The sequence below is a fragment of the Scyliorhinus torazame genome, chromosome 3 (genome assembly GCF_047496885.1).
Source record: "Scyliorhinus torazame isolate Kashiwa2021f chromosome 3, sScyTor2.1, whole genome shotgun sequence".
Lineage (NCBI taxonomy): Eukaryota > Metazoa > Chordata > Chondrichthyes > Carcharhiniformes > Scyliorhinidae > Scyliorhinus > Scyliorhinus torazame.
This window is the reverse complement of record NC_092709.1, coordinates 278,012,111-278,037,233: the sequence shown is the minus strand read 5'-3', so window position 1 is coordinate 278,037,233 and position 25,123 is coordinate 278,012,111. Positions and strand designations below refer to the sequence as shown.

Below are 25,123 nucleotides of genomic sequence, written 5' to 3'. Positions count from 1 at the left end.
CGCCCAGCATTTTCTGCTGGATTTGTGCTCAGACATGCATTCTGTGCACAGCTGTCACTGAACAGAGAGGCCTTCTCCCACCCGAGACTGGAACCACAACATGTGTGCCATGCAGACCCCTCTAAAATGGACCATTTAGCCCCAGGACAGCCACTTCAAAATGCCTCGAGAGCATGGCCTCAGCCCCAGGAAAGTCTCTGACTCTTCCTTGGACAGTCGTAAAACTCTTTCCCCAGGACAATTTTTCACTACTCCACTCTGTTTCATGACCACACCATATTCCGGTCTCATTCACACCTTTCCTTTCTTGTTCCCCCACCCACCCCCAGTCCAGCCTCCATCAACAGCCCCCCCCCCCACCTCTCCTCTAGTGCTTCACCCACAATGCCCAATCAAGCTTCCGTCTCACCCCTATCTTCTGGACTTGCCTCCCGTGCCTAGTGTGATGAATGAAGGGATTTGTTAAATATTAAATTTTATAGCTTGTTGTAGTAATGTTATTAATAACCTTAGGTTCAAATACATACAGGCTGTATGTCCACTAAATCTGTAATTAAGGAGTCATAAAAGGTGAGGTAATCACTGATTTTAACTATTTACTTGTTTACAGAGAGATGGCTAATGCAATATTGTTTTGATTGCTGGAGTTCCCAGGGGTGTAAATGATTTGAGACATTGTATTTAGTCCCAGTTAAGTAAGTCATGGGACATCTTAATAATAATAATCTTTATTAGTGTCACAAGTAGGCTTACATTAACATTGCAATGAAGTTACTGTGAAAATCCCCTCATCACCACACTATGGTGCCTGTTCAGGTGCACGGAGGGAGAATTCTGAATATTCAATTCACCTTACAAACACGTCTTTTGGGACTTGTGGGAGGAAACCCACGGGAGAGATCCCGGAAGAAACCCACGCAGACACAGGGAGAACGTGCAGACTCCACACAGACAGGGACCCAAGCCGGGAATCGAACCCGGGTCCCTGGCGCTGTGAAGCTAACCACTGTCCCACTGGGATACAGATCGGAGGAACCAAGACTGTCTGACGTTTTTCAGTCTGTTGCAAAAACTTTAAATTGAACAACACTTGGTCATAGGATTCTAGTCTGACAAGGCAGGATTTTCAGGTTGTTCCTGAAAGGGTCTCGCTCCAAAGGTCTGCACAGAGAACAGCAAGTAACCTGATTTGCTAACTTTATTTATCAGTGGATTTTGTGCCAGGTGTAGATAGTGAGGTAAAGATTTTTTTCCTCTTATTTAAGAACAGTTTAGCTGTTTATTTGATGTTAATGTGGTAAATTCTGTGTTTACATTAAAGTTTATTTTAACATAAAAGATACCTATTGGACAGAGTCATCACTCCAAGGGTGAAGTATCCTTTCCTCACGGTTTTACAAATTGCAAATTGTTTGGTGTCTGGTCCGGCATCCTAACACCAGCCTTGGTGCTGGAGGCACCTGATATTTTTAATAATAATCTTTATTATCACAAGTAGGCTTACATTATCACTGCAATGATGTTACTGTGAAAATCCCCTAGTCGCCACACTATGGCGCCTGTTCGGGTATACGGAGGGAGAATTCAGAATGTCCAATTCACCTAACAGCACGTCTTTTGGAACTTGTGGAAAGAAACCGGAGCACCCGGAGGAAACCCACACAGACACGGGGAGAACGTGCAGACTCCGCACAGACAGTGACCCAAGCCGAGAATTGAACTGAGGTCCCTGGCGCTGTGAAGCAACAGTGCTAACCACTGTGCTACCATGCCGCCATAGTCTTAAAAGGCAAAAACAACGTCTACTGAGTTCCAGGTCCTGGAGGAATAGAACCTCGCCAAATGCACGTCACTTAGAAGTTGGGAAACAGGCACTTCTAATTATCCGCTGGTGGGGCACTTAACTTGGAGGGGGTGCGTAATTCCCTTGAACTGGCCTTTTAATAAGCATTCATGAGATGCAAATGTGGTTCCCAACATAGATCATCGGGAAACTCGACCTGCCTTTGACCTGCCATCAAAGTCAGGAGAACACAATTCCAAATTAATTTTCCACTGGCGAGGAACAGACTTTTCCAATCACGTCAAAGCCCGCCACGATTCCCACCGCCATGAGTGAGTCGCGCAACTTTGTGTTAAAATCGTGCCAGGATCCAAACAAAGTCAGCAGACCCCAATTATCTGTGGTGAGCGCCTCACATTCTTTCAGAAACCTGAGAGTTAAGCTGGTATTGGGCAAGAGCAGCTCAATCCCCTCCTCATTCTCATCAGCCACAGGGGAATAAAATCAAGGTTTCTTCATACATTATAGGGGGCAAACATTAAAAAAAGGTTAATCTTTCAAACAATACCACATTCGCCTCTGTGGAACTGAATAGCCAGAGGCCAAGTTAACTGATGAACACAGTAATAAATCAAGAAGGGAAACACTGTTTAAACTCTCAAATCCCTGATCAGCAGAATAGACTGGGCTAATGTGAAGTAGTTTATATATTACTTTACTCAAATGATCGTTATATCCATTTCCAATTGAGAATAGAACCACATTTCCTAAATTGAACTGTCAGACCTTGAACAGCGAGTGTTACAGCCATCACCTACCCCAATTATTTCCTTCCAAGAAAAACCTGTGGCAGTCCTAGAATTGCACCAAGCATTCTAACTCTCTTAAAATCTTAAATGCGAACAGAAAGTAAATCAGGGCCTAAATAAAGTAAGTTTTAGCTATAGTTCCAGTTTTTTCAATCCTTTTATCCACTCCACGGGCGGCACGGTAGTGCAGTGGTTAGCACTGTTGCGTCACAGCACCAGGGTCCCAGGTTCGATTCAGGCTTGGGTCACTGTCCAAACGGAGTCTGCACGTTCTCCCTGTGTCTACGTGGGTTTCCTCCGGGTGCTCCGCTTCCTTCCCTCAGTGTACCCAAACAGGCGCCGTAGTGTGGCGACTCTGGGCTTTTCACAGTAATATCATTGCAGTGTTAATGTAAATCTACTTGTGACAATAAAGATTATTATCTTCAAGCAGCAGTCTACTCCTAGATCAGGGTATTAAAAGTCCCTTCTTATTTAATGAATATTTAACTGATCAATTTACTTGGTACATCTCACATGGCGGCCTGCTTCATGTTAGAAAATTGACATGTTTTAAACATTTTTGGATCACGGATTTCAATCGTTGTGTTGCATCTACTTCTTTGTGAATTGTAATATAATGGCAGTCTGTACTCACACAGATCATTACAAGATTTCGTTAACCTTACCATGCCACCCCATAGAGTAGGGAAAAGAGACTTCAAATAGATTGTCATATTTTGTCAAGAGTCTTTTCATAATGGAAGCAAGACCTAAAAAAAAGGGTCATATGAAAGTAATCAATTCAAATAATACATCTCCATCTGCAACATTTTGACATGAAATAAGGCAAGTAAAAGCCTCATTGGATCATTTGCGCAATTCCCCCTTCCCAAATCAAGCAATTGGATTTGAGAGACTCACTTATAGCTGGAAGTGAATTCCTTTAATTGCCTCACAAGGAGTTAAGACCAACTGCTTTTACACAAGTTTTTGCCCATTTTAACTCGATGCAGTGTCATGAGAATCACTGTATCTCCTAACACCAACTTGAAAGCATCCTCGGGATCTTCAAGTGTATTTATATGTGTCAGGCAACAGGATATGGGTTTCTTAACAGCCTGCAGAAGAACATGCACCCTTTGCAATTTCAGCACCACCAAATGCAGCCAGACTAAAATTATTTCCGCTAACTAGATAGAGTCCAGGGCGAGAAGGCTTGGGGGTGTAAAAATCAGACCTTTCAGGAGTGAAATTAGGAATCACCTCTTCACACACAGGGCAGTAGAAGTTTGGAACTCTCTTCCACAAATGGCAATTAAATCTAGATCAATTGTGTGCCTTAAAACTGAGATGTTAGATTTTTTCTAACCAAGGTCTTAAGAGAAATGAGACAAGGGTGGGGATATGGAGTTAGATCCTAGATCAGCCATAAATAGCAGACTAGGATTGAGAGGTTAAATGGCCTACATCTGTTCTGAACCAATGTGCACGTAAGAAGGTTCCACAAACAGCAGGCGGCTGGAGTCACACCTAGCACAAAGGGAGGTGATTGGGGGTTTTGGATAAATCGTCTCAGTCTAGGATGCTGCTGCATGGGTTTCTCATGGTAATGTCCCAGGTTCAGACATCTTCAACTATTTCACCTCCCCTCCATCATAAGGTTATAACTGGGAATGTTCACTGACGATTACGGTGTTTGGTTCCATTTGCCATTTCTCAACGAATTAAACAGACTGTACCCACATCCAGCAAGACCTGGAACCATTTAGGCTTGGGTTGACAGCAAATGACAAGTTTCATTTGCACCATACAAGTGCTAGACAATGACCATATCCAACAAGTGTTCCGACCGGGATGGGAGAAGTGTGCATATTATCTAGCACCACTACTTCAGAGGTTATACCATTAGTTTTCAAGTTTAATGTACTCACCAAAATGGTCAATTGTTTGCCTTTACTGTTGATACTCAGAATAAAAGGGGCTTTAACCAGGCTTCTTCCAATAAACTCAGCATCATTCATTTCTTATAAAACAAAGATTTTTAAACAAGTTGCAAGAACTGGTCAATTGTTATCTGGGATTGTAACTATCCATCTCTTCTTAAAACTTCCCCAGAACACACACACCGACAAACAATGAACGCATAAGTCACTGCTGCAGAGATGGGCGGTTAGAAATAACTTCTAAACAAAAAGATAAAGTTTGAAGGGTTCAATGTCATCAATCTTGAGCTCCCACATGTGAAGACAGGCTGCAAGTCTTAGCAAAAGTCTGGGGGTGTTCTCAATATATAGAGCTGGATCAATTATTTTTGTCTCAAGAGTTGCAGGTTTCCAAATTCAGACAATTTACACTCAGATGAGGATTCTCTCGGTACAGGTTGCTAACCACAGATGGAATTTTAGGCAAGGCAGGAAGAGAGTGCAATAAGGTAGCCTTCCTTCTCAACTTATTCCCCAAAAAAGGCTGAGTACAAATATAACAGGTTGAAAACTTCATCTCTCACAAATAATTTCACGTAAGTTACTAGCTGTAATAATCCAGGAGACACAGCCTTGAAGGTTAACTTTGTTTTGGGCAGGCATTAAAGGGCTGAGTTAACGAGTCCCAGTTGGGCGGGCCTCCACCCATTACCAGGGAAAACGGTACTTCACGAGCCCCATGGGGAGATCTATTATTGATCCTCCGTGGTCCTCATGGGCTTATCACATCCCCCAACCCTCCCATGTCCGAATATTATCCGTCGCTCCCATGACGATGGGGCCTACTCTGCCTCTTAGCACGTGGCCACGTGTCCACTGGCAGTGGGACCAGGTCAGAGGGATGTACAGCAGATGGGGGATCATCTCTTCCATGATGAGCGCCGACGGGCCATTGCTGGGAGTTCTTCCTCGACAGCGACTTCCGACAGGGGTTCTGTCACCTCTACTTTCATTTTGGAGCCAGAGTTCTCATCATCTTGCTGATTCATTCTCAGGTCCAGGATACGTTGTGTCCCCTGTCTGTAGACTGGTATGAATGATGTTGAAGGTGCAGTTTCGCCAGGAATAGTTTCATCAGTGTGGGATTCCCTGTTTCTGAGGTGGTCATGCCTTTTTAAGGTCTTGAGAAGTGTGCATATTACAGAGGAGGAGGTGCTAGAAGTCTTAAAGCGTATCAAGGTAGATAAATCCCCGGGACCTGATGAAATGTATCCCAGGATGTTGTGGGAGGCTAGGGAGGAAATTGCGGGTCCCCTAACAGAGATATTTGAATCATCGGCAGCCACAGGTGAGGTGCCTGAAGATTGGAGAGTGGCGAATGTTGTGCCCTTGTTTAAGAAGGGCAGCAGGGAAAAGCCTGGGAACTACAGACCGGTGAGCCTAACGTCTATAGTAGGTAAGTTGCTAGAAGGTATTCTGAGAGACAGGATCTACAAGCATTTAGAGAGACAAGGACTGATTCGGGGCAGTCAGCATGGCTTTGTGAGTGGAAAATCATGTCTCACAAATTTGATTGAGTTTTTTGAGGGGGTGACCAAGAAGGTAGATGAGGGCAGTGCAGTAGACGTTGTCTACATGGACTTTAGCAAAGCCTTTGACAAGGTACCGCATGGTAGGTTGTTGCAGAAGGTTAAAGCTCACGGGATCCAGGGTGAGGTTGCCAATTGGATTCAAAATTGGCTGGACGACAGAAGACAGAGGGTGGTTGTAGAGGGTTGTTTTTCAAACTGGAGGCCTGTGACCAGTGGTGTGCCTCAGGGATCGGTGCTGGGTCCACTGTTATTTGTGATTTATATTAATGATTTGGATGAGAATTTAGGAGGCATGGTTAGTAAGTTTGCAGATGACACCAAGATTGGTGGCACAGTGGATAGTGAAGAAGGTTATCTAGGATTGCAATGGGATCTTGATCAATTAGGCCAGTGGGCCGACGAATGGCAGATGGAGTTTAATTTAGATAAATGTGAGGTGATGCATTTTGGCAGATCGAATCAGGCCAGGACCTACTCAGTTAATGGTATAGCGTTGGGGAGAGTTATAGAACAAAAAGATCTAGGAGTACAGGTTCATAGCTCCTTGAAGGTGGAGTCGCAGGTGGACAGGGTGGTGAAGAAGGCATTCAGCATGCTTGATTTCATTGGTCAGAACATTGAATACAGGAGTCGGGACGTCTTGTTGAAGTTGTACAAGACATTGGTACGGCCACACTTGGAATACTGTGTGCAGTTCTGGTCACCCTATTATAGAAAGGATATTATTAAACTAGAAAGAGTGCAGAAAAGATTTACTAGGATGTTGCCGGGACTTGATGGTTTGAGTTATAAGGAGAGGCTGGATAGACTGGGACTTTTTTTCCCTGGAGCGTAGGAGGCTTAGGGGTGATCTTATAGAGGTCTATAAAATAATGAGGGGCATAGATAAGGTAGATAGTCAACATCTTTTCCCAAAGGTAGGGGAGTCTAAAACTAGAGGTCATAGGTTTAAGGTGAGAGGGGAGAGTTTCAGAAGGGCCCAGAGGGGCAATTTCTTCACTTAGAGGGTAGTGAGTGTCTGGAATGGGCTGCCAGAGGTAGTAGTAGAGGAGGGTACAATTGTGTCTTTTAAAAAGCATTTAGAAAATTACATGGGTAAGATGGGTATAGAGGGTTATGGGCCAAGTGCGGCCAACTGGGACTAGCTTAATGGTAAAAACTGGGCGGCATGGACTGGTTGGGCCGAAGGGCCTGTTTCCATGCTGTAAACTTCTATGATTCTATGGTTCTATTCTCTCTGGTTTTGATCTTATTTGATATTGCCCCGTTTTCTTTATTAGGAACCGTGGGATCCAAGGAGAGCAGTCTCCGAAGTTATGGACGTGGAAGGCCCAAAGGCCCTATCTGGTCTCTGGCTGTCATGGGTTTTTTTCTGGGCCTCTTTCACTTTCCCACATAAGTTGGGCAACATTAAGCTGAACCTGGTCCAGAGGCACTGACCCATTAATAGTTCCGCTGTTGCCACTCCTATAGTTGTGTGCGGCTTGGTCCTAAAATTAAAAAGGAATCGTGCTAGTTTTGTCTCGAGCAAATCTTTATTTTGTTTATTTATGCCACTCTTGACTGTTTGGACAGCTCGTTCGGCTAGGCCGTTTGAGGATGCGTGATATGGTGCCGTACAGATGTGCTTCACTCTATTCCCCACTGGTGAATGGGGTCCCGTTGGCCGTTACAAGGACCTCCAGTATTCCGTGGGTGATAAATGACTGTCGTACAGATGTGCTTCACTCCATTATTCATGCTTCATAAATGCCTAGAATTCCCCACTGGTGAATGAGGTCCCGTTGTCCGGTATTCCGTGGGTGCTATATGACTGTTGGAGTCTCTCAACAGTGGCGCTGGAAGTAGTGAAGGCCATCTAATGCATGGCCATCCATTTGGAATTGACATTAAGATTAAAAATATAGAACCCTTGAATGGTCAGATGAAGACTGCGTGCGCCCGTACCCAGTGTCCCCCTGGTCACTCCCTTGGGTGCAGCAAGGCCGATGGTGGGATCTTCCGATTCTCTTGGCAGGGCGGGCACTGTCTTACCATATCTTCAATGTCCGCGTCGAGTCCGGGCCACCATACGTAGCTCCTTGCAAGCATCTTCAGTTTTGAGACTCCTTGGTCCCCCATGGGGAAATCTTCAGACTAGTCTTCATCCTTTTTCGGCTTCTTCCCCCATCAATTAAAGTGAACAAACTCTTTCCCCTCAAGTGCAGATGCACATGGGATACAGGGTGATTTGATAAGGTGGATTCATAATTGGCTTAGCGGAGGGAGCCAGAGGGTGATGATAGACGGCTGCTTTAGTGTCTGGAAGCCAGTGACCAGTGGCGTACCACAGGGATCCGTGCTGGGTACCCTATTGTTTGTCATTTATATCAATGACATAGATGGAATTTAACCCTGAAAAGTGTGAGGTGATACTTTGGAAGGAGCACAGTACGAAGTCTTACAACACCAGGTTAAAGTCCAACAGGTTTGTTTCGATGTCACTAGCTTTCGGAGCGCTGCTCCTTCCTCAGGTGAATGAAGAGGTCTGTTCCAGAAACACATATATAGACAAATTCAAAGATGCCAAACAATGCTTGGAATGCGAGCATTAGCAGGTGATTAAATCTTTACAGATCCAGAGATGGGGTAACCCCAGGTTAAAGAGGTGTGAATTGTACCAAGCCAGGACAGTTGGTAGGATTTCGCAGGCCAGATGGTGGGGGATGAATGTAATGCGACATGAATCCCAGGTCCCGGTTGAGGCCGCACTCATGTGTGCGGAACTTGACTATAAGTTTCTGCTCGGCGATTCTGCGTTGTCGCGGGTCCTGAAGGCCGCCTTGGAGAACGCTTACCCGGAGATCAGAGGCTGAATGCCCTTGACTGCTGAAGTGTTCCCCGACTGGAAGGGAACATTCCTGCCTGGTGATTGTTGCGCGATGTCCGTTCATTCGTTGTCGCAGCGTCTGCATGGTCTCGCCAATGTACCACGCTTCGGGACATCCTTTCCTGCAGCGTATGAGGTAGACAACGTTGGCCGAGTCGCACGAGTATGTACCGCGTACCTGGTGGGTGGTGTTCTCACGTGTAATAGTGGTATCCATGTCGATGATCTGGCACGTCTTGCAGAGATTGCCATGACAGGGTTGTGTGGTGTCGTGGTCACTGTTCTGAAGACTGGGTAGTTTGCTGCAAACAATGGTTCGTTTGAGGTTGCGCGGTTGTTTGAAGGCAAGTAGTGGGGGTGTGGGGATGACCTTGGCAAGATGTTCATCGTTATCAGCGTCAATGCCAGATTCATCAGTCGCATTCACAAGACAGCCCCGAACGTGACCCAAGCACAACGCAATGCCATCCGCGCTCTCAAGACCAACCACAGCATCGTCATCAAACCAGCAGACAAAGGAGGGGCCACTGTCGTACTGAACAGAACGGACTACTGCAAAGAAGTATACCGACAACTGAACAACCAAGAACACTACAGACAGTTACCCGCAGATCCGACCAAGGAACACATCCGCCAACTTAATAGACTGATCAAGACCTTGGATCCAGATCTTCAGAGCACCCTACGTGCTCTCATCCCACGTACTCCCCGCATTGGAGATCTCTACTGCCTCCCGAAAATACATAAGGCCAACACACCAGGCCGCCCTATCGTTTCAGGCAATGGGACCCTGTGTGAGAACCTCTCTGGCTACATCGAGCGCATCTTGAAACCCATCGTACAAGGTACACCCAGCTTCTGTCGCGACACGACGGACTTCCTACAGAAACTCAGCACCCATGGACCAGTTGAACCAGGAACATTCCTCGTCACAATGGACGTCTCGGCACTCTACACCAGCATCCCCCACGACGACGGCATTGCTGCAACAGCCTCAGTACTCAACACCGACAACTGCCAATCTCCAGACGCAATTCTGCAACTCATCCGCTTCATTCTGGATCACAACGTCTTCACCTTCGACAACAAGTTCTTCATCCAGACGCACGGAACAGCCATGGGGACCAAATTCCTCCCATTATGTGAGGCCCCCTCCTTCCTGCGCCCCCTTTTCCCGCCACAATTTCCATTGCGCGGGAATAAAGCCCGCGCTTCCCTCTCGGCCCCGCCCCTGATGGCGCAGCTCCCCACACCCCCACTACTTGCCTTCAAACAACCGCGCAACCTCAAACGAACCATTGTTTGCAGCAAACTACCCAGTCTTCAGAACAGTGACCACGACACCACACAACCCTGTCATGGCAATCTCTGCAAGACGTGCCAGATCATCGACATGGATACCACTATTACACGTGAGAACACCACCCACCAGGTACGCGGTACATACTCGTGCGACTCGGCCAACGTTGTCTACCTCATCCGCTGCAGGAAAGGATGTCCCGAAGCGTGGTACATTGGCGAGACCATGCAGACGCTGCGACAACGAATGAACGGACATCACGCAACAATCACCAGGCAGGAATGTTCCCTTCCAGTCGGGGAACACTTCAGCAGTCAAGGGCATTCAGCTTCTGATCTCCGGGTAAGCGTTCTCCAAGGCGGCCTTCAGGACCCGCGACAACGCAGAATCGCCGAGCAGAAACTTATAGCCAAGTTCCGCACACATGAGTGCGGCCTCAACCGGGACCTGGGATTCATGTCGCATTACATTCTTCCCCCACCATCTGGTCTGCGAAATCCTACCAACTGTCCTGGCTTGGTACAATTCACACCTCTTTAACCTGGGGTTACCCCATCTCTGGATCTGTAAAGATTTAATCACCTGCTAATGCTCGCATTCCAAGCATTGTTTGGCATCTTTGAATTTGTCTATATATGTGTTTCTGGAACAGACCTCTTCATTCACCTGAGGAAGGAGCAGCGTTCCGAAAGCTAGTGACATCGAAACAAACCTGTTGGACTTTAACCTGGTGTTGTAAGACTTCGTACTGTGCTCACCCCAGTCCAACGCCGGCATCTCCACACTTTGGAAGGAGTAATTTAACAAGGTGAAAGGTCTGACACTGGGATGATCCAAAGAGCAAAGGGACCTTGGCGTGTTTGTCAATCTCTGAAGGCAGAAGGGCAGGATAATAGTGTGGTGAAAAAGGCCTATGGGACACTCTCTTTTATCAATCGGGGCATTGATTATGGGGTGTAGAAATCTGGTGAGGCCTCAGCTGGAGTACTGTGTGCAATTCTGGTTGCCACATTATAGGAAGGATGTGATTGTATTGTCCTACCAAATTTTAAAAGGAAAATCCAGTTTGTAAAGAAACAGTTTTCCCAACACAAGAAAATCTAACTACTGCCCTGACATTCAATAGCATCACCATCGCTGAAACCCTGGGGGTTATTGTTGACCAGATACTAGACCAACCACCTAAATGCCATGTCTACCAGAGAAGTGTAGAGGCTGGGTATTCTGTGTCGGGTAACTCACCTCCTATTCCCCAAAGCCTTTCCCTCATTTAAAAATCACAAGTCGAGAGTGTAATGGAAAGCTCTCCATTTGTGCGGATGGATAAAGGTCAAACAACACTCAAAAAGCCAGGACAAAGCAATCCACTTAGTCAGCACCACATCCAAAATATTGAACATTCCCTTCCTTCACCATTGGCATAACATGGCAGCAGTGTATCATCTACAAGATGCACTGCAGCAACTCAGTAAGGCTCCTTCTTCAGCACCTTCCAAACTCACAAAGTCTGTCACCTGGAAGGACAAGGGCAGCAAGTGCATGGGAACAGCATCACCTTTAAGATAAGTCCACAGATATGCAGGTTCAGTAGATTGGCCATGCTAAATTGCCCCTTAGTGTCCAAAAGGTTAGGTGGGGTTACTGCTGTAGGAGTATGGAGTGAGGGAGTGGGCCTCGGTCGGGTGCTCTTTCAGAGGGTCGGTGCAGACTCGATGGGCCGAATGGGCTCCTTCTGCACTGTAGGGATTCTGTGACCCCCTCCAAGTTACACCATCCTGGCTTAGAGCCATATCACCGTTCCATCATCGTCACTGGATCAAAATCCTTAAACTGACTAGCTAACAGGACTGTGGGTATATCTACTTCGCATGGACGGAGACAGTTCAAGGCAGCTCACCACCACATTGTCAAGGGCATGAAGGAATGATTATTAAATGTCGGTTTTGCCAGTGATTCCCGTATCCTGTAGTTTAATTTTTAAAAAGACCAGGCAATCTGTTTCTTCGTGGTCTTGTTTGAGAAAGGAAAGTTGGCCAGGACACTGGATGAATTCCTCTGCTTTTTGTTCAAACATTGTGGACACAATCATGGTATACCATGCTTTTATTGGTACTATATGAAAGGAGGCATGGGTAATCAATAAAGTTAGCCAGTTACTAATAATACTGTTAAATGTTATTTGGATTAGTAAAAACAAGCTTAACGTTAGTTTAAGACTCAGAAAATGCAAACCTTGCAGCTAAGTAACATACTAATTATACCAAAAATAACACCACTATTGGAGGATAAATTAGATTATTTGTACATTGTCACTATCTCCATTGCAAAGCAGATATTGGGTTACAAATGTTCATCATTGCTGTAATCACTGACCTACAATGGCTCCCAAACCTGCAAAGCCTCAATTATAACATTTCCATCCTTATTTTCTAATTCCTCCATGGCCTCACCCCTGCCAATATCTGTAACCACCTCCAATCCTAACCCTCTGAGATCTCTGTGCTCCTGCTAGTGTAGCCTCTTGAGCATCTCCAATTTCAATCATTCCATTATTGCTGTGCCTTTAACTGTTAAGGCTCCTCGCTCTGAAATTTCCTTCCCAAACCTCTGTACCTCACCATCTTTCTCTCCTCCTTTAAGAAGCCTCTTAACACCCGGTTCTTGACCAAATATGTAGCCACCTATCCTAATATCTCCTTACATGGCACTGTGTCAAATTCTCTTTAATAATGGCCTCCATTAAGAACCCTGGGATATTCTATTTCTTTAAATGCGCAGTATAAAAGCAAGAATCCGACTTCCGGGTGCGGCGATGACCAGCTAAGTCGCACGTTTCGGCACCTCCCGTTTTAACGGACTTTTGGGCTCTTATCGGGACCCCCAACGGCTAAACCCACTGTGAGGCGACATAGAAGGAAGTCCCCCGGATGTGAATGGACAGAAGAGATAATAGTGGCCAGATTGCGGAGGATCCTCTGGAGCAGCGGCAAAGAAGGGAAGTGAGAAGCAAGATGGCGGTGGAGGGAGGCCAGTTGGTATGGGGCCTGGAACAGCAGGAGTTCCTCCGGCGATGTGTGGAGGAGCTCAAGAAGGAGGTGCTGGCGCCGATGCTGCAGGCGATTGAGGGGTTAAAGGAGGCGCAGAAGACCCAAGAGATGGAGCTCCGTGGAGTGAAGGCAAAAGCTGCCGAAAATGAGGACGAGATACAGGGCTTGGTGGTGAAGACGGAGACGCACGAGGCACTGCATAAGAGGTGTATGGGGAGACTGGAAGCCCTGGAAAATAGCTCGAGGAGGAAGAACTTAAGAATCTTGGGTCTTCCCAAAGGGGCAGAGGGAGCCGACGTTGGGGCGTATGTGAGCACGATGCTCCATACCTTAATGGGAGCTGAGGCCCCGACGGGCCCCCTGGAAGTGGAGGGAGCGTATCGAGTCCTCGTGAGAAGACCATAGGCAGGAGAAATACCTCGAGCAATAGTGGTGAGGTTCCACCGCTACAAGGACAGGGAGATGGTTCTGAGATGGGCAAAAAAGACACGGAGCAGCAGGTGGGAGAACGCGGTGATCCGCGTGTATCAGGATTGGAGTGCGGAGGTGGCGAGAAGGAGGGCGAGTTTCAATCGGGCCAAGGCGGTGCTCCACAAGAGGAAAGTGAAGTTCGGAATGTTGCAGCCGGCAAGACTGTGGGTTACATACCAGGGTAAACACCACTACTTCGAGACGGCAGAAGAGGCGTGGACATTTATTAAAGAGGAGAAGTTGGTCTAGATTGGAGAAAGAGTGTTTGAAATGAAGTAATGAGGTGGTAGTAAGGGACTGTGAATCAGATGGGGGAAAATTTTCTTTCCCCTCGAAGTGGGGGGGACACGAAGAAATGTGGGCGCCGGTGGGGAAGGGGAGGGGGAAGGAGAGAGGGAGCTGCGCCATCAGGGGCGGGGCCGAGAGGGAAGCGCGGGCTTTATTCCCGCGCTATGGAAATTGTGGCGGGAAAAGGGGGCGCAGGAAGGAGGGGGCCTCAAATAATGGGAGGCTAAGGATAAACGGGGGAAGTCGAGGTCAGCCAGAGTTTGCTGACTTCCGGAAGCAATATGGGGGGAGCAACTAAGCTAGAGAGGAATCTAGCGGGGGGGGGGGGGGGGTAACTGGGTTGCTGCTGCTAAGGGGAAGGGGGAGCTGTTACGGGATGGGATGGTCGGGACGGGAGGGCGCCGTCGGGGGGATAAGCGGGTGCGTGGGAACCGGGTGAGGAGCTGGTCTAAAAAAGGGGATGGCTAGTCGACGAGGGGGGGGGCGGGGTAAAGAGCCCCCCAACCCGGTTGATCACGTGGAACGTGAGAAGGTTGAACGGGCCGATTAAGAGGGCAAGGGTACTTGCGCACCTAAAGAAGCTAAAGGCAGACGTGGTCATGCTTCAGGAGACGCACCTGAAACTGGCGGATCAGGTCAGATTAAGAAAAGGATGGGTGGGACAGGTATTCCACTCGGGCTTGGATGCGAAAAATAGAGGGGTGGCAATACTGGTGGGGAAACGGGTATTGTTTGAGGCGAAGACCATAGTGGCGGACAGTGGGGGTAGATACGTGATGGTGAGTGGCAGATTGCAAGGTGAGGCGGTGGTGCTGGTGAATGTATATGCCCCGAACTGGGATGACGTGAACTTTATGAAGCGTATGTTGGGGCGCATCCCGGACCTGGAGATGGGAAAGTTGGTAATGGGGGGGGACTTCAACACGGTGCTGGACCGGTCCAGATCTAGGACCGGGAGGAGGCCGGCAGCGGCCAAGGTGCTGAAGGGCTTTATGGAGCAGATGGGAGGAGTGAATCCCTGGAGATTTACTAGGCCAAGGAGTAAAGAGTTTTCCTTCTTCTCCCATGTCCACAAAGTGTACTCCCAGATAGACCTCTTTGTCCTGGGAAGGGCGCTGATCCCGAAGGTGGCAGGAACGGAGTATTCGGCTATAGCCATTTCAGATCATGCCCCACATTGGGTAGATCTGGAAGTAGGAGAGGAAGAGGAACAGCGCCCACTCTGGAGATTAGATATGGGACTGTTGGCGGACGAGGGGGTATGTGTAAGGGTGAGGGGATGTATTGAAAGGTACCTGGAGATTAATGATGACGGAGAGGTCCAGGTGGGAGTGGTCTGGGAGGCGCTGAAGGCGGTGGTTAGAGGGGAGCTGATCTCCATAAGGGCCCATAAGGGGATACAAGAGGGTAAAGAAAGGGAGAGATTGTTGAGGGAGATTTTGAGGGTGGATAGGCAATATGCGGAGGCTCCAGATGAAGGGCTATACAGGGAAAGACGGAGATTGCACACGGACTTTGACTTGTTGACCACGGGTAAGGCGGAGGCACAATGGAGGAAGGCACAGGGAGTGCAGTATGAATATGGAGAGAAGGCGAGCCAGCTGCTGGCCCACAATTTAGGAAGAGGGGGGCGGCGAGAGAGATCGGAGGGGTTAGAGACGAGGAGGGAAAGATGGAACGGGGAGCGGAGAGGGTGAACGGGGTGTTTAAGGTATTTTACGAGAGGCTATAGAAGGCTCAACCCCCGGAAGGGAAAGAGGGAATGATGCGTTTCCTAGACCAGCTGGAGTTCCCGAAGGTTGAGGAACAGGAGATGACAGGACTGGGAGCGCAGATTGAGGCGGAGGAGGTGGTAAAAGGAATTGGGAACATGCAGGCAGGGAAGGCCCCGGGACCGGATGGGTTCCCGGTGGAGTTCTATAGGAAATACGTGGACCTGCTGGCCCCACTTCTGACGAGAACCTTTAATGAGGCTAGGGAAAGAGGGACACTACCCCCGACGATGTCGGAGGCGTCGATATCGCTGATCCTGAAAAGAGACAAAGACCCGCTGAGGTGCGGATCATACAGGCCTATCTCCCTCTTGAACGTAGATGCCAAGCTTTTGGCCAAGGTGATGGCGACGAGGATAGAGGACTGTGTCCCTGGGGTGGTGCATGATGATCAAACGGGGTTTGTTAAAGGGAGGCAATTGAATGCTAATATACGGAGGCTGCTGGAGGTGATGATGATGCCCCCACCGGAGGGGGAGGCGGAGATACTGGTGGCGATGGATGCAGAGAAAGCATTTGATAGAGTGGAGTGGGACTACCTGTGGGAAGTACTGAGGAGATTTGGATTTGGAGAGGGGTTCATTAGATGGGTTCAGCTCCTGTACAGGGCCCCGGTGGCAAGTGTGATTACAAATAGGCAACGATCTGACCACTTCCGACTATATAGGGGTACAAGACAGGGATATCCCCTGTCCCCGTTACTGTTTGCGTTGGCAATTGAGCCACTGAGGGGCTCTAGGAAGTGGAGGGGGGTACTTAGAGGAGGAGAAGAGCATCGGGTGTCATTATACGCGGATGATTTGTTGTTGTATGTCGCGGGCCCAGTGGAGGGGATGCCTGAGATAATGCAGACACTCAGGGAGTTTGGAGAATTTTCAGGATATAAATTGAATATGGGGAAGAGTGAACTGTTTGTGATGCACCCCGGGGAACAGGGCAGGGGAATAGACAATTTACCGTTGAGGAGGGTAACAAGGGATTTCCGGTATTTAGGGATCCAGGTGGCCAGGAACTGGGGAACCTTGCATAAGCTTAACTTGGCACGGCTGGTAGAGCAGATGGAAGAGGACTTTAGGAGGTGGGACATGGCGCCCCTGTCATTGGCGGGCAGGGTGCAGGCAGTTAAAATGGTAGTCCTTCCGAGGTTTCTTTTTGTGTTCCAGTGCCTCCCTGTACTGATTACAAAGGCCTTTTTTAAGAAGGTGGACAAGAGTATTATGAGCTTTGTGTGGGCTGGAAAGACCCCAAGAGTAAAGAGGGGGTTCCTGCAGCGCAGTAAGGACAGAGGGGGACTGGCACTGCCGAGTCTAAGTGATTATTATTGGGCCGCCAACGTGTCAATGATATGTAAGTGGATGAGGGAAGGGGAAGGAGCGGCGTGGAAAAGACTGGAGATGGTGTCCTGTAGGGGAACTAGTCTAAAAGCACTGGCGACGGCGCCGTTACCGTTCTCCCCGAAAAAATACACCACAAACCCAGTGGTGGTGGCAACTCTGAAAATTTTGGGGCAGTGGAGACGACATAAGGGAGTGACGGGTGCCTCAGTGTGGTCCCCGATAAGGAACAACCATAGGTTCGTCCCGGGAAGGATAGATGGGAGATTTAAATCTTGGCAGCGAGCAGGAATTGCGAAATTGAAGGACTTGGTCTTAGACGGGACGTTCGCGAGTCTGGGAGCACTGACAGAAAATTATGGGTTGCCACCTGGGAATGCATTTCGCTATATGCAAGTGAGGGCATTTGTGAGGCAACAGGTGAGGGAATTTCCACAGCTCCCGACACAAGAGATCCAGGACAGAGTGATTTCGGGGGCATGGGTGGGTGATGGTAGGGTGTCAGATATATATAGGGAAATGAGAGACGAGGGGGAGACGATGGTAGAGGAGCTGAAGGGAAAATGGGAGGAGCTGGGGGAAGAGATTGAGGAGGGGCTGTGGGCAGATGCCCTAAGTTGGGTAAACTCTTCGTCCTCGTGTGCCAGGCTCAGCCTGATACAATTCAAGGTTCTACACAGGGCGCATATGACTGAGCAAGGCTGAGTAGATTTTTTGGAGTGGAGGATAGGTGCGGGAGATGCGCGGCAAGCCCGGCGAACCACACCCAAATGTTTTGGTCATGTCCGGTATTGCATGGGTTCTGGGTGGGTGTGGCAAAAGTGATTTCAAAGGTGGTGGGGGTCCGGGTCGAACCAGGCTGGGGGTTGGCTATATTTGGGGTTGCAGATGAGCCGGGAGTGCAGGAGGCGAGAGAGGCCGATGTTTTGGCCTTTGCGTCCCTAGTAGCCCGGCGAAGGATTCTACTTATGTGGAAAGAAGCTAAGCCCCCGGGTGTGGAGGCCTGGATCAATGACATGGCAGGGTTCATAAAATTGGAGCGGATGAAGTACGCACTAAGAGGTTCGGCTCAAGGGTTCACCAGGCGGTGGCAGAGCGATAAGGGAAAATAGGAAAGGTAGCAGCAGCAACCCAGGGGGGGGGGGGGGGGGGGGGGGAAGAGGGCTCATTTGGGTCCTCAGGGGTTTTATGTGTGAGTTTATATATTAGTTATTTATATTAGATGTTACGAAGTTACTATTTTAGTTACTATTTCTGTTGTTTCTTATTTTGTTGTTGGCAGTTGCCGTTAGTTAGCATATTATTTATTTTTTTTAAAAACGATCAATGTATATATTATTACAAAGTTGTAAAATGGGAAAATTTTGTTTGATCGAAAAACTTTAATAAAATATATTTATAAAAAAAAAAAGCAAGAATCCATAGGAAAGCAGCAAATTCTTAGAATGACCCATGATAGTCACATTATAAAGCAAACTAAACTTTCATTCTGCTTTTGACATTGGATTGTATTCATTAACAAAATTTATATTCTGCAAAATATATTAAAGAGGCAATTAGCCAACACTACTAGAACATTTTTATTGTTCCTTGTTTCATAGATTTACGCAATTAACTAAAAGCAATGAAATGTTTGTGCATTAGGTTTCTTTACTCCCCCCCGCCGCACCCACCCACACATACAAAAAGTGGCTCATCTTGAGTTGGCCCTATGCTCAGGGCGTCATCCTAAAGATCTGCTGAAATCAGAAATTCCCAACACTGGCAACAACTCACAAGCATGTATCCTATAACTCCCATTACATGACCATCTTACATTTAAAAAAAATCCAAAATGCAGCACTGCTTTGTCAGTTAGCTGGAGAGATCATCGTCTATCCAGAAAGAAGTATTTCACGGTCATGGGTATTGGGTGCGTGTCACTATGTCAAGGATGGTAAGTACACAACAATGATTTTATAGTATGTAGGGTTCAATTAATTTATGTACATTGGTCACGAATGCCTTTGTGTCTTAACTCGCTTCATGTTTTTACTTTGCTCCCATCGTAATGCAATATATTACAAAATGTTCCAAGCCAAGTTAAGGAATTAATTTTAGCTGCAAGTAACACTGGAAAGGCACTAACTATACAATTAACTGCTTTAACCTACTTCACCTTATGAGAAACTCTTATTTACAAGTGATGTTTTCTATATGCACAAGAAATAAAAATAACTTTCTTACTGTCTCTTTCTTTATCAGACAAGTCTTGCAAACGAAGAATGTGTCTTCTTGGAAGAAGTAAAGTCTGAAAAGGCCACATCGCCCAATATGGTACAACGACCAGCCAATCTTCATTTTCAACCACAATACGTTCCTTCAAAGCCAAAAAAAAACATTAAAAAAGCATTAAGGACTGTTTATTTCACTCAAACCACATAATTACAATTGGGCAGTTATAGGCCCATCATAGATTACTAGCTTTCACTGGGAACATTAAAGAGGCAGAATTACATCCATGTGAGCATCTTTCCAGTTTGCAAATTTAAAGGAGGTTGAACTTCAATCGTGAGGTCATTAACCCTTACATTACCTGCATATTTCCAGCCACTGTCTGCAGTTGAACCGAATTGATATTCTATTTGAATGCGCTGAATTTCTGTTCCACACGCTCTCAGTCACCAAAATCACGAACTTCTACCTGTGATATCACCCGTCGCCACTCATTTGATGCACAAATGACAAAATGAATTCTCGCCTCTAATGTGCCAACTCAGCCTTTGACCGACCGAGGAAAAGAGTATTTGAGGATCAGAATCTTAAAGCCATGACTAAAGTTATGGTTTACCAGGCAACAGTGATCCCCTGCTTCGCTGTGCTTCAGGAGGTTAAGATGATCTACAGCAGGCACCTCAAAGCACTGGGAAAGTACCAAGAGTGGTACCGTAGCAAGATCCGACCTATCGGCTGGAAAGAAAAGTGGTTCAACAGCAGCCCCCTCTCCCAAGCCAACACATAAATGCTCTAATCACTCAAAATCCAGCTCCGCTGGGCAGGAAACATCATACGCCTAGGACTGAATCCCAAAGCAACTGCTCCACTCAGAACTCTGTTGTGGCAGGAGACTCCCAGGATAGCGAGAAAGCTTTATGGATGTCCTCAAAGCAATCCTGAAGAGCTCAAACACACTCGTCAACTCAAAATGGAGAAGGCTCAGTCAGGCAGGCACCAAACTACTCAAGGGAATTAATTGGGAATGTACAACGGTGAAGTGATGGTGTCAGAAGGAATGCACAAATCTCCAAACAATCCACCTACCCTAATCTTCAACATCTCCTGCCTTGCATGTGGCAGAGTCCGTATATCACACATTGGACTTATTGACCATCTCAGAACTCATTGAATTGGAATGGAATGAAGTCATCCTTGATCCCAAAGCACCGGCTAAGCACTAGCTAAGCACTCAACTACTTGAGAATTCTCCAACCCAACATCAGATCTACCACTCTCCATAAACTTCAGTTCACCCATAGCCCTGATCTATATCCCAATCAACCATCGTCACCTCTATGCTCAATGACCTACAGTAACTCCCTGTAAGTAATGGCACAGATTTCAAATTCTTGCCCTTTTATCCATATCCCTCTATGACCTAGCCCTTCTCTGGGCGTGAAGAGGCACCAGAATCAAAAAAAAACAGGCACCAGGCTGTTCTTTCAGGTAAGTGATAGAGGGAAAATTCGCTTGGTGCCCACACCATCAGGGCCTAAACATCTAGCCCACACTGACAACAGAATTCATAGATACTCTGTGCAACAGAAAAAACTTCTTGGATTTGCACCCAAATGATGGACAATTTTTCAGATACTTGTTGTGGGCTACATTGAAACCTGGGCCTCCAGCAGTGATTAGCAATCTGTGACACAGGCTGTTACCGGACAGCAGGTGGCACAGTGATTAGCACTGCTGCCTCACAGCTTCAGGGACCTGGGTTCAATTCCGTCCTCGGGTGACTGTCTCTGTGGCGTCTGCACTTTTTCCCCGTGTCTGCGTGGGTTTCCTCCAGGTGCTCCGGTTTCCTCTCACAGTCCAAAGATGTGCATGTTAGGTGGATTGGCCATGCTAAATTGCCCTTTAGTATCCAAAAGGTTAAGTGGGGTTACTGGGTTACAGGGATAGGGTGGACACATGGGCTTAAGTAGGGTGCACTTTCCAAGGGCCAGTGCAGACTCGATGGGCCGAATGGCCTTCTTCTGCACTGTAAATTCGATGACTCTAACAGCTCAACAAGGTCACATAATTCCTGGACAATTGGCGTTTCAAGGGAACTTGAAATGATCGACAATTTGGAAATCCAGCTCATAAATAAAAAGGAGCATCAAAAGAGTCTATTTGAATGAAATTAATAATAATAATCTTTATTAGTGTCACAAGTAGGTTTACATTAACACTGCAATGAAGTTACTGTGAAAATCCCCTATCAGCCACACTCCGGCGCCTGTTCGGGTACACTGAGGGAGAATTCAGAATGTCCAAATCGCTTAACAGCACGTCTTTCGGGACTTGTGGGAGGAAATCGGAGCACCCGGAGGAAACCCACGCAGGCAGGGGGGAACTTGCAGACTCCGCACAGACAGCGACCCAAGCAGGAATCAAACCCGTGATGCTGGCGCTGTGAAGCCACAGTGCTAACCACTGTGCTACGTGCCGCATTGGTTTCTACCATATAAAATGCAGCGATATAAAGACATCAAAACTGCTTCTGAGGCACCGGAGAAATGTATTTTAAAATAATTGATCACAGTAGATATCCATGAAAATTAAAAAGCTACATAAAAATCATGGATCAAATGCATAATTATTTAAAATAATTATTTCTAGCTAATGATGACAGCAACACACAACTTAAATAATAATCTATCCACTGTGCCTTCACTGAAAAGATTTAAGAGATAGTGAAAAAGACACCTAACAGCTTCATACAAATGGGCCGGGATTCTCCGTTACCCACAGGTGCGATCGGGAATCCTGATCCAGCAATGAATGAAGCGTCAAGGAAAAATGGGTTTAGCGCCGTTGTGAAGATTCGATCCCCTGTCGACATCCTCAGCACGCTACCCGCCTCCCGTCGGTCTGAGGATGCACAGCAAGCATTTAAGTAAATTTTAATGTCATTAACGGGCTTGAACGCAGAGTCTCTCACCCCCATTATGTTCCCACCCGAACAGCGGGAAATCCACCAGGTGGGCTTTGATGCCCAAGCTTGGCCCACGTGCAGTGGACTCCGGAGGTGGGTCAAGTGGGTTGGAGCATAACTGAGGTGCGTTGCCCAACGTCCAATGGAAGGTCCCGCTCCCCCCCCATAATGCAAATACTGCCCCCCCCCACCCAACCCCCGCTGACAAGTAGGAACAGGAAAGGGACATCTTCCGTCCCCCACTGTGAAAAAGAAGTGAAAGAACTTATCTCCTTTTGATGTGGTGAGGATCTGTCAATCATAGCAAGAGTGTTTACAAACATTGTGGTTAGCATCAATGGAGGGTACATGAGATGCATTCAACCGTGAAAGATAAAGGGCGGGATTCTCCCCTACCCAGTGGGGCGGGGGTCCCGGCGGGACGGAGTGGCGTGAACCACTCCGGCGTCGGGCCGCCCCATGGGTGCGGAATCCTCCACACCTTTAGGGGCTAGGCCCACCCCGGAGTGGTTTGCGCCCCGCCGCCCAGCGGGAAAGGCCTTGGGGCCACGCGGAAGTCCATGCATGCGCGGGAGCGTCAGCGGCTGCTGACGTGATCCCCGTGCATGCGCAGGGGGGGGTTCCTACGCGTCGACCATAGCGGAGACCTACACGGCCGACGCATAGTAAAAGAGTGCCCCCACGGCACAGGCCCGCCCGTGGATCGGTGGGCCCCGATCGCAGGCCAGGCAACCGTGGGGGCGCCCCCCGGGGCCAGATAGCCCCGCGCCCCCCCAGGACCCCAGAGCCCACCCACGCCGCCAGTCCCACCGGTAAGAGAGGTGGTTTAATTCCTGCCAGCAGGGCTGGCATGACAGCAGTGGAACTTTGGCCCATCGCAGGCCGGAGAATCGCCAGGGGAGGGGGGGGCGCCGACCGGCGCGGTGCGATTCCCGCCCCCGACGAATCTCTGGCGCCGAATTCTCCGGTCGGGGCGGGATTCACGCAGCCCCCCGGCAATTCTCCGATCCGGCAGGGGGTCGGAGAATCCCGCCCAAAGAAACAAACCCCCTTAGCAGCTGTGTTTGGACCAATAAAACAGTCAATCATTAACTGGTGAAATGTATTGCGGTTTGAAATTAAATGGACGTTTTGCAGTTCAAAGGCTGTCAAGGTATTTGAAGCCTTTGAAGTGTACCTGGCTTCCGAAGAAGCTTCTGACGCTTGTCACAGCTGGTGTTTTAAACACTTTTGTCAGAGGCAGCAGATGTTCGGGAAAGGTAAGCGAAAATGCAGTGATTCAGGTTTCAGGCAGGCGTGACTGATGGGGGTGTCTTTTGGGGAGGGGGCGTCGGTCTCTGATGGGGGAAGGTGGAAGAATGTGGGTGTCTGATGGAGGGGGTCTTTTGAGGGGTCTCTGTTGGGGGATCTAGATGGGGGGGTCTGCTGGTGGTGTGGTCTCCTGGGGGGGTCAGATCACCCGCATGCTGTGGGGAGGGGGGGTCGGTCTCTGATGGGGGAAGGTGGAAGAATGTGGGTGTCTGATGGAGGGGGTCTTTTGAGGGGTCTCTGTTGGGGGATCTAGATGGGGGGGTCTGCTGGTGGTGTGGTCTCCTGGGGGGGTCAGATCACCCGCATGCTGTGGGGGGGGGGTGACCCTTTGTCATGATTGGAGGGGAGGGATGCCCCTACTGGTCAGTGGGGGGGAGGGGGGGGGCAGGATTTGCTTTGTGGGTGGGAGCGGGGCATGCCAGCAGACCATGGTATCTGGCCACCCAATCAAAATGGTGGCCCGATACCGGATTCCACCAGAAACCGTCAAGCTCTCCCACGTGCATGACTTACCATGGTAATGGGGAGAGATTCGCATTCCGGGTCCTGCTCCTAGCGCCATTGGAGACCATAGCGATTCTCCGATAGCGGGAGCACTTAGACTCCCAAACAGAGAATCCCGGCTGTGGTCTGTGTCACAGAGTCAGCAACGCTGGAGCAATTATTTTCTTGGTGGAATTTTATTTTCAAAGTTATATACAAAGATCATGTTGGTAGAGATAATTATCCTCAGTGCCTTAAAATTCATTCAAAAAAAGTTAAACGATATTGATATGTCAGAAACTTTTCAATGCTCATAATTAAAAAGATATATCCAATTAAAGGGGGAAAGGGTTACGACACAAACGTGGCTCAAAAATTCAGCCACTTTCAGTAAACAATCACATTTCAAATCATTGTGAATTTTACTGTAGCAGGCCCACACACTACAACTAAAATACATCAGCACCCAAGATGTTATCTACCTATACGACAAAATCACACACTATGGAGATGTCACAATAATTCCTCACCACATGATGAACAGATACAAGAATAATTAAAACAAGTTCGCTTTAATGTTTTATCAATTAAACAAAATGGTGGCAAGTTGTTGGGGGGAGGGTTGTCGATCGTCCTTAAAAAGACCAAAATAAAAACAGGAAGGCGCAAACGGTATGTTATGGGCACTATTTTCCACCCCCCCACGCCGGGTGGGTGAATCGCCGGGGCGCCGCGCGAATTGCGCCACGCCGCCCCGACACCCGCACGCGATTCTCCCACCCCCCGGAAACCAGTGGTGCGCGATTCGCACCGGGCCGCTCGGAGAACCGGCGAGCGGCGATTCTCCGGCCGGATGGGCAGAGCGGCCGCTACGACACGAAAAGGTCCCCACCGGTGCCGTCCACCCTTGGTCGCTGCCGGCAGGAACGCTGGGGGGGGTGGCCGGTGGGGGGGGGGGGGGGGGGGGGGGGGGGGAGGGGG

At 48.2% G+C, this 25,123-nt stretch overlaps 1 protein-coding gene across 3 annotated transcripts in view; it reads right to left on the bottom strand.

Moving 5' to 3' along the window:
• The window catches only part of galt (galactose-1-phosphate uridylyltransferase), a 96,437-nt gene that overhangs the window by 6,883 nt on the left and 64,431 nt on the right, over positions 1 to 25,123 (bottom strand). For all 3 annotated transcript variants that reach the window (XM_072497286.1, XM_072497284.1, XM_072497285.1), the window contains 2 exons: positions 19,396 to 19,528; positions 3,261 to 3,344 (listed from right to left, as the gene is read on the bottom strand). In XM_072497286.1, coding sequence (XP_072353387.1) covers positions 3,261 to 3,344; positions 19,396 to 19,528 — 217 coding nt within the window. The remainder of the gene's footprint in view (positions 1 to 3,260; positions 3,345 to 19,395; positions 19,529 to 25,123) is intronic.